Source organism: Sparus aurata, chromosome 8, assembly GCF_900880675.1.
Source record: "Sparus aurata chromosome 8, fSpaAur1.1, whole genome shotgun sequence".
Classification (NCBI taxonomy): Eukaryota; Metazoa; Chordata; class Actinopteri; order Spariformes; family Sparidae; genus Sparus; species Sparus aurata.
Window position 1 is genome coordinate 3,428,218 of NC_044194.1, and position 15,648 is coordinate 3,443,865.

The window sequence follows — 15,648 nt, forward strand, 5'->3', positions numbered from 1 at the left end:
TGACCTGGAAAAAATCAGGGAAGGAAAAACAGGACGGCAGGAAACCAACCAGCACAAAAAAACTGCTGACTGGGAGCCTCTGAGCAAGGCATCACACCTCCAGAGGCTTCATCTGAACGAGCTGTTAAAGGAGAACAAAACACTTCATCTGATAAAATAATCGTTCATCATTTGTCTGTTTCACACTGACTCATATTCAAACATTCAGAGCGACGTGAGGCGTCTGTTCCTACAAAGAAACTCCAACTTCTTATAAGACCGTCGGGAAAATCTCAGTTTATTATAAACATGTTCATAAATTGGTTCTTTTTTTAATTTCTTTTCGTGGCAGAGGGCAGAAACAGAAAATCATTTTGTAGTCTTGTACGTTGGGGTTTTTTCTCAACTTATGAAAACTGGAATTGTTGTTTTTATTTTTACGTCATATTAAAAGAAATTGTGATGAACTACAATACCGTTGTGAATTTATCTGTGCTGTTTATTGTAGATAATATTCTTGTGTTTTTTTCTTTTAATTTGAGCAGATTTTGAGCAACTACTGGGCTGGAAAGCATCAAACCAATCTGTCAACATTAGCCGTTAACATCGCTTAAACTAAATCTGAGCCCGACTGAAACGGCTGATATTATTGGCCAAAATCTGCGTATCGACATGAGTGGGTCAAAGGTTCATAGATTCAATTTCCTGCATTCATAAAAGCACATATTCTTCATCCTAATGACTCATTTTGTTATGATTAAAGTGGTTATCATACAACCCATTTGACTCAAAAATCTTTATTAACACATGAACCCTCCAGGTGCTTAACGACAGATACGTCTGAAGGGATTATCGTCCGTCCTCTGGGGGTCGGACCGGCACCAGACAAGCCTTAGCCACTTCGCTAACACGGCTACAAAGCTGGAACGCCGTGAGAATGATGGAGAACAGACTGTGGATCATAAACACCTCGGGGCGGTCCTTTATCAAATCAAACAGTGACAAAGCTGAGTTGTTTCATCGCGTCTTTATCCTGCAGAACAGACACGCAGTGACTGACAGGACCGACTGCAGGAACAACTCCACCGACTGTAAACACAGCAGCTCTGTGGTCTCTGGTCGGAGATGGATCGCTCGCTGGTGATGAATGAGCTGCGGTGGCTTTGACATTCACAAGGACAAGAGACAAAGCATGTTCAACTCCCACAGGAGGAGGAAGACGAGGAGGAGGAAGAGTCGGGTTCATTTAGATTCTCCTGTGAAATTAAGACGAGGACGAGAGAGACGAGGAGCTGGAGAGGTCAGGTGATGCACATACATGGTGTGTATTACAGCATGTTCTGTTTTTATTAGAAACGAGTGTTGGACAAGAAATCAACATTTGTACATTTCCTATATGGTGTACATGATAATTACACAAACTAGATGCACAATCGCGCTCTTTCTTGCGGTGATTTCGGAGGAAAGACGCCGCCGTCGCCGTCCTTCTACTTCTGGCTAACGGCCCCGGGAAAAAAATCTTGAGCCTGCGCAGAACGCAAAATCCGATCTGATAGAACGTATACATGCAGGAGTAATGTGACTATCAATCGAATAATCTGGGTGTTTTAATCCGACTATGAGAAATCCAATCCGGTCCGATTTTAGTCAGACTAAGGTGTATACATGCATCTAAAAATCCGGTCATAGTCGGACTGACACAGTAATTCGGTTTTCTTGAGTTTCATGTTAACACACTGAGTGTCTGTTTACGTCTTCTTACGTCTTTGTTTCGTCTGAAATCAGTCGTGTGATGTTGGGACGGCGGCGTGCGATGACGCCAAACAAAAACAATCCATAATTCACTTCAGAGGCATCAAACTAAAGTAACAAGTCGGTTCTGAAAATGTACGGAGAAGAGAGAACGTGTGAAACAGAAAGCAGCAGCAGCAGCCGGTGGCATCATGCACAGGTTGAACTACAGGTGAGAGGTCGCTGACACGTGGTCCAAACCACCTCTGAGCAGGAAGACTGTCTGAACTTCCTCCCACGCGGCCAAACAGATCAGAGGTCATCGTCTCTGCCTCCAGGCTGCTGTGACTCACAGCGGAGGGTTTCTCCTCCTTGAGCGAGTCCTGAACCAAATCCAAAATAACAGTCTGAGGAGACGGAGGAGGGGTCGTTGCATAAGCGAGCGCCTGCAGGGCTCCCGTCCAATAAATCCACCAGAGCTGAGCGCTGTTACTGAAGCTTGGATTCACCGCAGCCGGCCGGGCGGTGAGATCTGCAAGACGCCAATGCAACCCGAAGAAAACAAGCCGCTGAGGGCGTAGAAGGAGCACGAGAGGCGGCTGGTGCTGCCGTCCGGCTCAGACGGTAAAACAAAGTGAGAGACGCTTCCAGCCGAGGAGAGAGAGGAGACGTGATCCCTCCGTCCTCCGCCAGCCTCTGTTTGTCTGACTCTCCACGTACTCTTCATTAATGGTCAGAATATAACAGATATTTCTTTTAAACATGAATCGATGTTGGTGCTGTTAATATATGACACACTATTATTAAGGAGCACAGCAGTTCATCTTTAACTTCTATAATGACTTTTATTTTTACTTGATTTTAACATCCCTCTCTGTTGTAGTTGGACCTCTTTGGACCGGACCTGCCTCCGGTTCTCTTTCATCCTTTCATTTCATCCACTGTGAGGACACGTCCGGGCCGTCATCAGACAGGCAGCACCACACACTTGACCTTTGTGTGATGCATCGGCAAAAAGGGCGCCGTTGCTCCGTCTTCACGCAGCGACAACGTCATCGTGGATTAACCTCCGAAATCTCAGCCTGAGGAAGAATCACCAGGACCAAACACGGACCGGCTCCACCAACAAAACCTCATCCCCTGCACTTTCCCACAGACAGTAGAGATTTTATGTTTTGGTTTCATGTATAACCTGTGAATAAGTCGGGACTTTTTACAAGAAATCTCTTGACTTTTGTCTTATATAATGTTTTGTAACACCAAACTGAAATCCTCGGCAGTCACCAATCAGACCAATCAGACCAATCAAACCAATCAAAGGGCAGATTTTGACTGAAGGGTTAGTCAATAACTTCCTCCCTGGATCCACCTTTAGCTCGTCGTTGCTCCACGTCCTCAGGGGAGCATCTCCTCGTCTGTGACACGTTTCAGGAAAATCCTCGATTGATGGCTGACCTCAATTGATTTCCACCAGGAGGAAATATAATGATCCAAAGGCAAAGCACCCAGAGTGTCAGAGTCCAACACCAGAGACCGACAGTCAACAAAGGCTTCTGTTAAAGGAGCAGTATGTAGTTTTGTGGAAGATGCAGTTTCATGCTGTTGTACTTTGTTTATATGTGGCGGACCCTGCCACCTTTCTAGCTTCAAACAGCTTGTTAAGTCAGGATTTTCAAACCGGACCAACAAGGCGTCTCATTTGGAAACTTTGTTCTCATATTAAAGCAACAATATGAGACTTTTAAAAGCAAATCTCTGCCCCAGGTGCTCAAATACTGACGGTTTCAGAGCCAAGCATGTTCTAGAATGAACTAAACAGACTTCATGAACTTTTTATTGTTAGTGTTATTTAGTTATTGACTTCTCCAATGTGAAAATGTGATATTTGATTTGTTTTATATGGTTGTAAACTGAATGTTCTGGAGTTTTGGACTGTTGGTGCTGATGGTCTCTCAGCTGTTATTTATTCAGACCTTTACAGTCTCGGAGAAAAGACGCTCTGCCTGCTCTCAGTTCATCTCGTCTGCATACACTTTATTTCTGTGTTTTTGAATAAAAAAAGGTCGTCATTCTGCCACCGGATGAGAAATACGATCCATGTGGGAATAAAAAGCCCCGAGTGGAGCTGGAAATAAAACTCTGTGGAGTGAACGGGCCGCCGGCGTGACCTCTGCAAATCATCATCAGGTCACAGGTCAGCCGGTTTCATTACCAACAGACTCCTTCATCACAGAGGAGAGCGTGGATTCATATTCACACACTTTATATTCTTTTATCGCACACAAGACATTATTACAGTCTTTATTAAGTTTCAAAGTGACACTTTGGTGACGTTTGGCCTGAAATGTGACTACAAAGACCAAACAGGAAGTGACTGTGTGTTTACCATCTCTCTCTTTTCAAAGATAATCCTCCATCGTACCTTCATGGATGGACAAAATAAAAGGAACTGCCTACAACAAGCTTTTCTACAACCTCTTTCAGTTTGTCAGTTTGTTCCTGAACTCAGCACGTCGCGTCTGCTGCTCTGTTTCACAACCGCTGACGGAGCAGAAATAAGATTACAGGCCTGAAGGGTTCAATTAATTATTTCTTAATAACATTTATACCACATTCTGGAAAACACTGAAATCTGATTGAATGGCCGGCGTCCACAGGATCCATCATCTCCACACTCACACTTCACTGTCTATGTAAGCAGCCGTGCCATTCGCTCTGATAGCATCGTGTCGTGCTCACTTATTTGCTTAGAACTGATGTCGAGGCGACTTCATGCAAATCAGAAGCAACATTATGTGACTGAAAGTCATGTTGATGTTACAGTAAACAGTCTCTGTCACTTGTTTCCACACTGTGTGACTTCAGCGTTACACACACGTTTACTTCAACATACAAGTTCTCAACACAACACACTGAGTTCTGTTTGTAGTCAGCACATTACATCTGACAAACAGACCTGGGATCTGTGTTCACCACAGTGGTGTTGAACTCAGAAAACAAAACACCACTTCCTGCTTAATTTGGCTTAAAAAACTAACTTGTTAAAACTAAAACGGAGACAGATTCAGCTGCTGCATAGCTTATAAAAGGTGAAACACGTTTCAGAGCTGTTTTCTTAAAGCAACATTATGTAACTATCTCCGGAGACTGACAGCTGATCCATCGATCTGTCCATCCGTCCATTATCTGCAGCCACTTATTCTATGCAGGGTTACAGAGGGGACGTTCATGACATGTTGGAGTCGAGCTTTGAGTTGTTGCAGTGCTTGCGTCGGGTCTTAGTTCTCGTCGTCTGAGACACATCAGTCAGTTCTCGAGTCACTGACAGTCGGTCTGAACAAGGTCTCAAGTCATTTATGGCAGATCGGAGTGGAGAAGCGCTGAATCTGTGGGTCAGCGGGGAACAGAAAGATATTTACATTCACTAATCACAGCATTCATGATAATCACTCAGAATCAGCAGGGAGGGTGAGTAGTAACAGCTGATTAACGTTACTGTCTGCACGACTCATCTCCTCTGTGTTTGTGCACAGCTGCAATGTAAAAGCTGTAATTAGGACAGAGAGATCAAGTAAAAAAAATACAAAAAAGCAAACAAACCGAACCAGGCAACATGTTCTGGTCCTGGTCTGTCCGTCTGATCGGACGCCTTCGGACTGTTTCTGTCGCACCTTAGAGAACACAACGTCTTAAACACACTTCTTGCGAGGTTAACAGTGATAATATTTAGTTTCTTAAAAGCTAAAATCAAACAGCATCTTAACTCCTGATTCGTGCACAACAGACCACTCCCTTCTTTATTTTTCAAATCAGATTTAAAATGGCCGCAAAACAGACTTTTAAGTGATTTTTGAGAAACTTCAGTGTGAAATAAAAGAAGGGCAGGATATAAAACATTTAATATTATACAATATTTAATTAATAGTGACAAAGGAGGTGCCGGTCCCATTCTGGGGGGTCCTGTTCTGGCAGGATCCGACACAAATTAAGCCGTCTCAAGTTATTTTATATTCTACTTCCATCGTGTTATTAAACTTATTAAATCGAGATTTTTATGTTCAAGTATTTCTATAATACAATCAAAAAATTTAATACAATATTACTGTATGTTCTACAGATTAATACACACACACACACACGGCTGTCCAAGAGAATAGATGATTAAAAACTGGATGGATTACAAATTGAGGCCATCAAAATGAGCATAGAAACAAAAAGCTTTATTAACACTGACAAAAAAACAAAACAATGAGGACGATGGCTCCAGACAGCTTAACGAGGTCGTTATTATCAGACGCACTAATGAATTGCCGCTACAGTGTGCAAATTCCCCTCGATTAAATTCTATTATCCACCCTCTCCTCCATTTCTTTTTTTTTTTTTCCTTCAGAGAGAAATTACATTTGTTAGCCAACAATAGAGCCATCAGGTAATTGAGACGGATCAGCGGGCGAACGCCTCCAGCTTGCGTTCATTGTCAAAGAACGTGGAGCCGTTTCACCCTCGTTCATTTCAGACGTTAAGAAGATGAGATGAGGCGACTGATTGGACCAAAATGTTCAGGACACTCTGTAGGTTAATGAGACACACTGATTGGGATGTTTCAAGTGTCGGGTCGTTTAGGACAAGTCCAAGTCAGAAAGAAAGTCATTCAAGTCAAGTGTCGGGTCAAGTCTTTTGTAGAAAAGTCGTCTCAAGTTTCAACAAAGTCTCTTGGACAAAGATTGAAAGTCACTGAATCAAGTCTGAAGTCACCGGAGAGAAGTGACATCATCTCAAGTCAAGTTTCAATGTCTTCTGGTTTCTGTTAAATTAAACTACTTAATCTAACTGATCCAACCACGTACATGCATCCATACTGACACAAGTTTATTCCTAACGAGTTGAAACGAGTTGCCAGCCACCAGACGGATCTTAATTAGAGGTGGTGATGGATTACTTAACTTATAATTGTAATAATAGTCCCACAAATCCTATTAGAAACATGTTAGACTGCTCTGTTACGGCTTAAAGTAATATGTATTACTGCAACACATTATTTTTGGGCCAGTGCTAGCTGGTTAGCATGCTAAAGGTGCTTTTCAACACAATATATAGAAGTCATAGCATCAAAACTTTTATTCCCTCAGGTGACTGTATAGTTTCACAACCTTATGAAAGTCCCGACAGCTCATTTGAAGGCACAGGCCGTTTACAGGTCTTTTAATAGCACCTACGCGTTCTTTATGATAATTAAAAAAAGACGTATGGGCCCTTTAAAGAGGCTTAATCAATATATTCTTATCGTCTGTGGTCGTCACTCACAGACTCAGTCGAGCTGCAGGGTTTGAGGGTTTGTCACTCTTTCAGCTCCGACTGTTTCTTCTCTGGCACATTTACAGTTTGGCGAAGTTGAGATGTAGTCCGGGAGCGTGATGTCCCCGGCAATGTCACAGATGATACTGACTGACAGCGATGCTTTTCTTCTTCTGTGGTGGTTTGAGGCTGTCGTTCTGCTCGAGGCCTCCACACTCCTCCTCCTCCCTCCGACAGTCCATATGAAACGATGTAGGAAGGTTTCTCTCTGTTTTCATCCGTCCCTCTGTTATTTTCTCACCACTTTCATTCCTTATTTTGTGTTGTTGTTTTATTTTTCCGGGCCGAGCCGGCAGCGAGCTCACAAACAGAGACTCAGTGGTTCTGTCTCTCCCACGCAGAGATGGAAATATAACGCAGCAGCGTGAGCGACAGTCGCAGCGGAGCGTCCTCCTGAAGACCATGCCGGCCTCAGACTGTGTGATACTGTGTGATATGGATGTGCAAATATTATGTAAATGTGCTGTGAGAATATCACAGTTTCAGATGGAGTATCTCACCTCTGACACTCTCTGTGAAGCCGCTGACCAGAGTTTTACTAACAACAAAACTTCTCTGAAACAAGATAGGATAGATTCAGGAGATTTCTCTGTTTATGGAGCTCTTCGACTCTTAAAAACTCTCAGTGCTCTCTTTGTTTCTCGATGTGACCGCACGCTGTGACCGAGCGATCACCTGCTGAGCTGAATAACACAGATCCTGTCACATCTCATCCCGTCATCACTGAAGTTACTGGATGATGTAACGATTACCTCAGTGAGTAAATGACCTTTGCAGCGTCATGTTTTTCCCTGAAGGTTAACTTTTCCAAAAATACGCGGCGATTTGTTCTGACATTAGCGTGGGCAGAATTTATTTAAGCCGGGATGTCACCGGGAGAACCTGACAGCTGTTTTAAATCGTTAAAAAAGTGGATGAATCCTCAGGAAAAGGCGGCTCTGAATTCACTGTCTGAGCCGTCACTGTCAAAGTCACTTCTCCATCTTTGAGTCACGAGGGTTTAAAGAAATCTAGCAAATGTATTCAAAGGATGTGTCATGTTGAGACTCGTCTTCATAGTGGGATCAGGAGCTAAAATATCTGGTGTTATTGAAACCTAGAGCTAATTCCAGCAACAGTAGCAGGAGTCAATATTCATATTGACGACGACGCCTGCGTTCATCATGTTGACGTCACGTTGGGCGACCTCCTCCAACGGAAATGTTTTCAAGACGGACAAAATGTGAAGCTATCCTTCAACAATCAAGGATAGTTTTACCGTATTTTCTACTTTTAGTTAAAGGACCTGTGTGTAGGATTTTGTGGCCTCTAGTGGTCACTAGAGTAGATCATATACCTCAACAGAATACATCCAGAGGACATTAAACTTGTTTTAATCAAGGGGAGTTTTAAAGGAGTGAGAGTTTCACATGTGCAGCACTGATCAGGAAGTCACGGATGCTAAAACCTTTTTAATATCTTTAACTTCAGTCCCTTCTTCAAACTGAAACTCAAGCGGATTTATCTTACACGTCACGGCATCGAGCCCGAAAAGGAGAGTAAATTTGCACGTTCACCTGACTCGGGTGTTACGTTTACATCACAGCCAAGTCAAAGGTGATAAACACTTACTGTACACCTTCAGATGACATCAGTCTGGAATGATTACAGGTGAAGTGAAGCTCTCTTCATGGCATAAAATGTTCAACAAAGTCCAAACTGAACTCTGCTTAGTGTCACTCTGTTTTCTTAGTAGTGTTGCAGCCAGAAACAAGGCAAACACTGTTTTTAATCTTTATGTTAGGGTGAGCGATTGTTGGCACTGGTTGGCCCTTTTCAGCAGTGTTTTGCCCGACTGAGCATGTAGAAAGCTGCCAATTCCAGCTGGCGGTATATATAAAGCAAACACGCAGGGCAAGGAAAAACACTGAAGACCTCGAACGAGACAGAGCTCCCTCTAACAAAAGAAAGGAGTTGCACAAGTGTGGCGAAGGTAACTGCGAGAGGGACAGGAAGTTAGCTAAAACGAAGCTTACAACAACTTGAAGGTATAATCACAGTCCTGAGTCGTCCAGTCATCCACGAAAAACAGACCACTGCCACCTGGTGGTATGAAGACTTATTGCCTCTCAATTAAACGCAGAACGTACAAGCGAGTCGGCCATCGGCTGTAGTTGTTGTTGGACACAGCCAACATGGCGACATGAGGTGTCGCAACCGTCATCCTCACACTGCTGCTTGTTCTTTGCTGCGTCTGGGCCGTTACTCATTACGTTAAGGATCTGAACACTGCCCCAAACCCGGCTGGACCGGGTCGCTTATCCTTTTCAGCGCTGTTAGTCTGCAGTGAGAATATTCCTCTGTGATTAAATGGTGCAGTTGTGAAACAGCTCTTAATGAGTTCACTTAATGAGATGTTTGTATTGCGTTACCTTAACTGAGATCATGTTGCAGACACAAAAAAAACAAAAAAATACTCCTGCAGTCATCTGTGGTGTCTGTCCAAGTCTCGACAGCAGCTGAAGGATCCGACGGCGCTGGTCCGGGTGAGGAAACCTCTGCATCAGCAAAATCTGGCTCTCCACACTCCTCCCCCCCTCCTCCTCCTCTCACCCAGAGGCTTCTCCAGCTAATTTTAGATAAGTGATGTTGTTGGGCCTTTCTGTCCTCATTAAGCTGGCCGGGCTCTAACACATACACATGATTCATACAGCTCATCACTAATTTAACGCAGCGGAATTTGTTTGCTGCCGCTGTGCGCAGCAACGCGCTGCCTCCAGATACGTTTCGTCTGCACGCACCGAAAGACGACGACGAGGCAACGGCCGGGATCAACGAGAAACAAACCGTCTGACAACTTTATCTGTGCTGCATCCAGCTCAGAGGGAGGATGGAGCTCATGAAGAACTGAAGACTGTGAACATGTTTCCTCCACCAGTGAGGGAAATCATTTTAGGGCTGATAGTCAGGACCGTCAAGTCAAACCCTCAGAGGACTCGTGACTAACAAACCATGTAGAGGAAAAACAGTCATTGACTCACATCAAGGAGCAACAGACAATTTGGAATGAGGTGTCTTTGAAGAGTTGTAAGAAATATTGTACCATTTGTGGCTTTAACCAACATTTTAATGGAAGAAGGTCACAACGCTTTTCTACGAATTACGGTTTACATTCAGCATCAACGCTAAAGAAAAACCTGTTCACCTCTTCTGTTTGACTCGAGCAGCTCCAACTTTTGAACCCATTGAACACAAGATGAATCCAGGCTGTGAAAAACATGCAGAGGTCTGCTGACACTGATTAAACGCTTTATGTTGACATGTGTCTCCTGCACATCACAACTGACTGTCTTTTCTGGGTTAACGCTGCCGTTCTACCACCGGGGGGAATTAAGGATGTTGTCGTGAAAAAACAAAGACGTGGTGAGACAATCACACAGGGAGGAGTCAGATTCTCTTCCCGTTGAGCTTCAGTGTGTCGAAGATGAAGCTGCAGACACAATCAATAAAATAAAATAGTCCGACTGTAACACATAGACCCTGCGAGAGATACCGCCTTGAGAAAACAGACCACCACACCTGCTCTTCCAAGGTTTTCTCCACTTGAATAAATATTGCCATGTGAGCATTTTTGCAAAAGGTTTTCCCCATTTTTTTATTTTTTATTTTTTATGCTTTGGAGAGCCTCGACTGTCCTGCTCATCTGTCAGATTCAATACAGTCATTTTACAGCTGCTGAGATGTGAAATATTTGGACTCTGCTGGCCCAACAACCGTTGGCTCAACAAAAGAGACACAATGTATTTTTGCAGGCTAACAGCTGTTTCTCTGATAGTTTGTCATCCGCCGTGGCAGCAGCAGCAAACGAAACAGAGAGCTGCAGGGACAGTTTATTTTTGGAGGCTAACCCGGAAGTTGGGATCGCCCCGGTTCCCTTTGACAAAAACAGCCTGTGGTGGGATTTTTGAATTGGATTTAGGATTATTGCAGAAAAGTAGCTCCGTGGCAAAGAGGGTTTATGATACCGACACGTTTTGTTCATCGACATAATCTTCAAAGATGATCACAACTTTATGATTTTTGAGGGCTTACTTGATCACTGGAGGTCAACGTCAGCACCACAAAGATTCCTTCTACACAACACAAAACACACTTGAGGTAGAGTTGGAACAGTTTGCAGATAAAGACTTGTACAGATGGACTAATGAGTAGATGAGTCTCCCTGTTCAACCTCTGTGGTCAATGGTTAGCAACCACATTTGTTAAGAATCAATCGCTTTACAATCCACATGAGAAGATTAACTGCCATATTTTATGTCGTTGATCAAAACGTCAAAGTATCTTTACCCTGTGTTAACCACAAACCTTATTTCAGGCATTTAAAGCTGCTTTAAGTGTAATTTTCTTATTAAAATGAGCGTTAAATAGCTCTTTATTCCAACAGTCTTCACTGTTACAGAGGGTTTGGTGGTAACCCCATGTCCCTCTTCCTCCTACTCCTCCAATAAAAGAGAAAATAACATATCTGGCTTCCCTGCCCACTTCATCCAATCAGGACAGAGAATTCCACACACCTAGAGAGGAGGGAGGAGAATCGCTAACTGCAAAAAAGTGCCATCAACGCCTACAGGAGACTTTGAGACAAGTAACTGCAAACGTGCCAACTGATTTCCAGGTTTTAGGACCAAGGACCAAAGTTTAGTCACATCGAGCTGCAGTTCTGTAGAAAGCACAGAGTTCAAACGAAAGCCGCCTCTTACCTTGAACAGTCTCAAGATATTCGCCACCATGATGGACACGGAGCTGGCCGACGCCCCGATGACGCCCACCACTTTATCCGGCTTGGCGAAGATGGGCGGGTCTCCGTTAGCGCAGCGGACGTCAGAGCCGTCCCTCTCGATGAGAGCCTGGACGAAGGTGAGTGACTGCTCCAGGGCGTAGGTGTCGCGGGAACACGTGTCCAGGATGCGCGCACCAAGCGTCACGTTGGGCAGCAGGTCCGGGTCCTTGTTAATGAGGTCGATGGCGAACAGCATGGCCTCCAGGCGATGGATTCCCTTCTCCTTCTTTAGTTCGCCACAGGGAACGCCTCTCTCGCCGCGAGCGTGCACGGGGAACAAGCCGCCAAGGATGATGTCACCATCCAGCCGGATGGAGTGAGCAAACTCCTGCTGGGGCTGCTGGGAGTCTGTCAACATGGTGGGCTTCTGGGAGGTGGCGCCCAGCAGCCAGCTACTCTTCAGCATCAGCAAAGACAGGAAGCAGTGGCCAGTGATGCTCGGGGGCTTTGAAACTCTCGCCATTTTGTTGTGAGTTGAGCTGCTGGGAAAGGGGCGGTGATGTGATCGCACAATCAACAGGCAGGTGGCAGCAGCGGTGGTGTGGCGAGGACAGGACGAGCCAGAACATGGAGTCTCCCGCCACCCAGGGCAGGGTCAACCACGGCGGGGAGTCCCACCTATGAACACTGACCCCGAGGACTACCTGCGGTTCAGGTTCCTGTGTCGGACATAGCTGTCGGGGGCAGCGTAGGAGGCGGAGCTTCACAGTCTCAGCAGCTCCAGCTTCACATTCTTCCAGAAACCTGTTGGAGATTCAAGCGAAGGCACAATGTTATTAAATTTGCAGATGTCTGATAAATTGCAACATTTAAGAGTCCTGCAGGTGTGAGGATGCGGTCGACGGTGTATCTCCAACACTTTTTGTCTGATATCACATTATGTCTACCCAAACTTTGGTTCATTTTTGTTGTCACGCTACTGAAAGTGTTTTAGCTGAACTCCAGGTTGTATCTCGTTTGTTGCATTCATAACTTGTGGTGCAACAATCAGTTGTTTAATCTGTGATACCTTTTCCTGCTTCCTGGCTTCATGTTCGAGTCCTCCACCGAAACAAAAGCTGCACAATTAGTCAAAATGGCCTTTTAAATACTCTACAAGCAGGAAGTGGAACAGACCAACTGTCTACGTTCAGTAGGGGAGTCCATCACCTGGAATCTCTGCTACATCTGATTGATTTGGACGTCTCATGTTTTGTCTATCAGTCACAACATAATGCGAGTGATATTCATTCAAACATTATTTTAAACTATATCATCACGTCTTTTTTGGGGGGATATAAATGTTCCTCACTTTGGTCCAGACTGAAACATTTCAACGTCTATTTGTCGGACATTCGTGATTCCAGAAGATTTAATACTGATGACTGGTGGTCGCTGTTTTTCCTTTTCTTGTGAAATACCTCAACATCTAGGTTAATAACACAAATCAAATATTGTGTCTCTTTCAGTGGGGTGGGGTATAAAATGAAGACAGCTGACACTTATAGTTATTACGTAACATGAAGGCTTGTTGGTGGTGACTGGAGAACTCTTGATAAAGAGACTTTATCTCAGTGCACGAAACAAGAATGTTACATCTGGACACATCCGTGGAGGCGGAGCTCCATTAATTCCTACGACAGCAGCTCGGTCATGTTTTGAAGCCATAAAAACTCGACTTCCCGTATAACGATACCTGGATCTTCTGTGTTGTGGGGCCTATAACCAACTTCTGGTTTAGTGCGTGATTTACTTGAATGGGGACAAAATAAAAACAGTAAAACGAGCTTAACTCAACGAAATGTATCCAATGTTTTACAGACCCTTGTTTCACAATTTTTAAGGCCGCAGTGCATCATGTGACAATGTAATACAAAATAATTCTGCAAAAGTTGGCTTCAAAGCTTCACAACCGCTGCGAACAGACTCGCTCGACTATCATAATTTGAGCCATTCGGTCCAATAACTTTCGGAAAGACTATAAGAGCTGAAAGACTTAATTATTTCATCCCTATTCATGTCAGCCAGGCACAAAACCGCACAGCTTCCACTGAAATGAATGGGACTTCGCCTCCATGGTTCTGTCCAGGTTTAATTATAACGTCCTCTGAGCAAACCAATCAGCAGCCGGCAGGAAACCAGAGAGGCTGATTCAACAAATCATTGTAACTGCTTGTAAATAGAAATAAATTAGGTGTGTGTTAGGTGTGTAAATATATTTTGCATGCAAACTGAAACCTATAAATGAACTTAACTTCTAAAATGTATAAATTCGATTTACACCTGAAGCTTCCAGTTATATTTAGGGGAGCTGAGATAAATGTGCAAAACTTGAGAATATGATTTATCTGCAAAACTTTCCAAAAATTCCCTCATCTCCCTCTCCCTCTCCCTCTCTCTCTCTCTCTCTCTCTCAGGCCAATTACAGTAAATGACTTTAAAGACGCGCACTCCAAATCTAAGAGGGAAAATGCGCGCAAAACATACACATTAATGTGCGCAACACCTGCGCGCACACATGGACCCTCCTCAGAGGTGCGAACACAGACTGACGTTTGGTTTGATTACACACACACACACACACACACACACACATACACACACTAGCCACTCAGCACGAGCTCAAGTTGCCTTCCAGCAGAATGAGTCGAGATCAGAAAAAACCCGGAATCTGATCTGAAACGCACAACCCGAGATCCATCCAGTGAGTCTTAGTGCCTCGATATTGATCCTCTGGCCTCCTGATCGATAAATGAATTAACTCATTGATTTTCACGGGTTGATTTACAAGACAATAATCTGTGAAGATGTGACAGTGAGAGCTCGCATATCTACTTCACAGACACACAGAATAAAATGTAACGTGAATGGTGATAAAGATCAAATGTGCAGGCAGCGTTTTGTAAACCTGTTGTAGAATGTGAGTGTTGTGTTCAGGTACCTTCTCTCTCCGCAGCAGGAGCAGGTGTTTCCTCTGTGTCACAGGTCACACAGATGTTTTCTGTCTCCAGCTGTTCGTCATATCACACAAACATTTTCCTCTAAATTCCTCCGCGGGGACTCGATCCTGCGCCGCGTCAGCATCCATCAACCAAAAAGAATAAAAAGAAAATCCAAAAAACTCTGCTTTTCACAGAGCAGAGTTGTTCCTGGTCCTGACAGACGGAGAAGAGGTAAATTCCTTTGAGCAGCAGCTCTCTGACGCTCCGGATCACCTGCGGGTGTCGGTTCGACTCCCCGCCGCCCAGAGCCCGGGTCCCTGTCCTCCCACAGGCACAGTGCTCGCTCTCAGATCAGTGTGCCGGGCTGCTCACCACAGTAAAAAAGACGAGCTCACATCAGGGTGGAGTGCTTACAGAGGACCGGAGTCACTGACGCGCTCTCCTCCCGCTCCTCGCAGCTCTCCAAAGTGCGCGGTGCGACGCGGCGCGGCTGTCCTGCGTCACAGGGAACACGGGAGGCTCCGGGGCGCATCACACCGGGCTGATGGGAGTCTGAGGGTCTCATCCAGTTGCCCCGGGCGCAGAGCCGAGCTCAGGTCTGATCCTGGTCCTGGTGGAGAGGAGAGGGCACCCTGAGAGGAGGAGGAGCGCGTGTGCGGCTCGTGCGGCCACAGATGAAGTTAATGAGCTTCATCATCATGCAGCCTGTTGGAGAAGCTGCCGAGAGGCGCAGCAGCAGAGGTGGAGGCAGGACGCCACCCAGCGGACAAACACCGCAACTGCACACACACACCTGCTGCGGTCCTTCATGGCTGCGTCACACACACCAGTTTTATATTGATC

The 15,648-nt window shown here is 44.8% G+C and overlaps 1 protein-coding gene across 1 annotated transcript in view; it reads right to left on the reverse strand.

Annotated features, from left to right (window-relative positions):
* grm8b (glutamate receptor, metabotropic 8b) overlaps positions 1–15,512 on the reverse strand; it is a 102,461-nt gene extending 86,949 nt beyond the window's left edge. The window contains exons 1-2 of the mRNA XM_030427089.1: positions 14,805–15,512; positions 11,805–12,628 (exon numbers count right to left, since the gene is read on the reverse strand). Coding sequence (XP_030282949.1) covers positions 11,805–12,347 — 543 coding nt within the window. The 5' untranslated portion in view covers positions 12,348–12,628; positions 14,805–15,512. The remainder of the gene's footprint in view (positions 1–11,804; positions 12,629–14,804) is intronic.
* Positions 15,513–15,648: the final 136 nt, after the last annotated feature.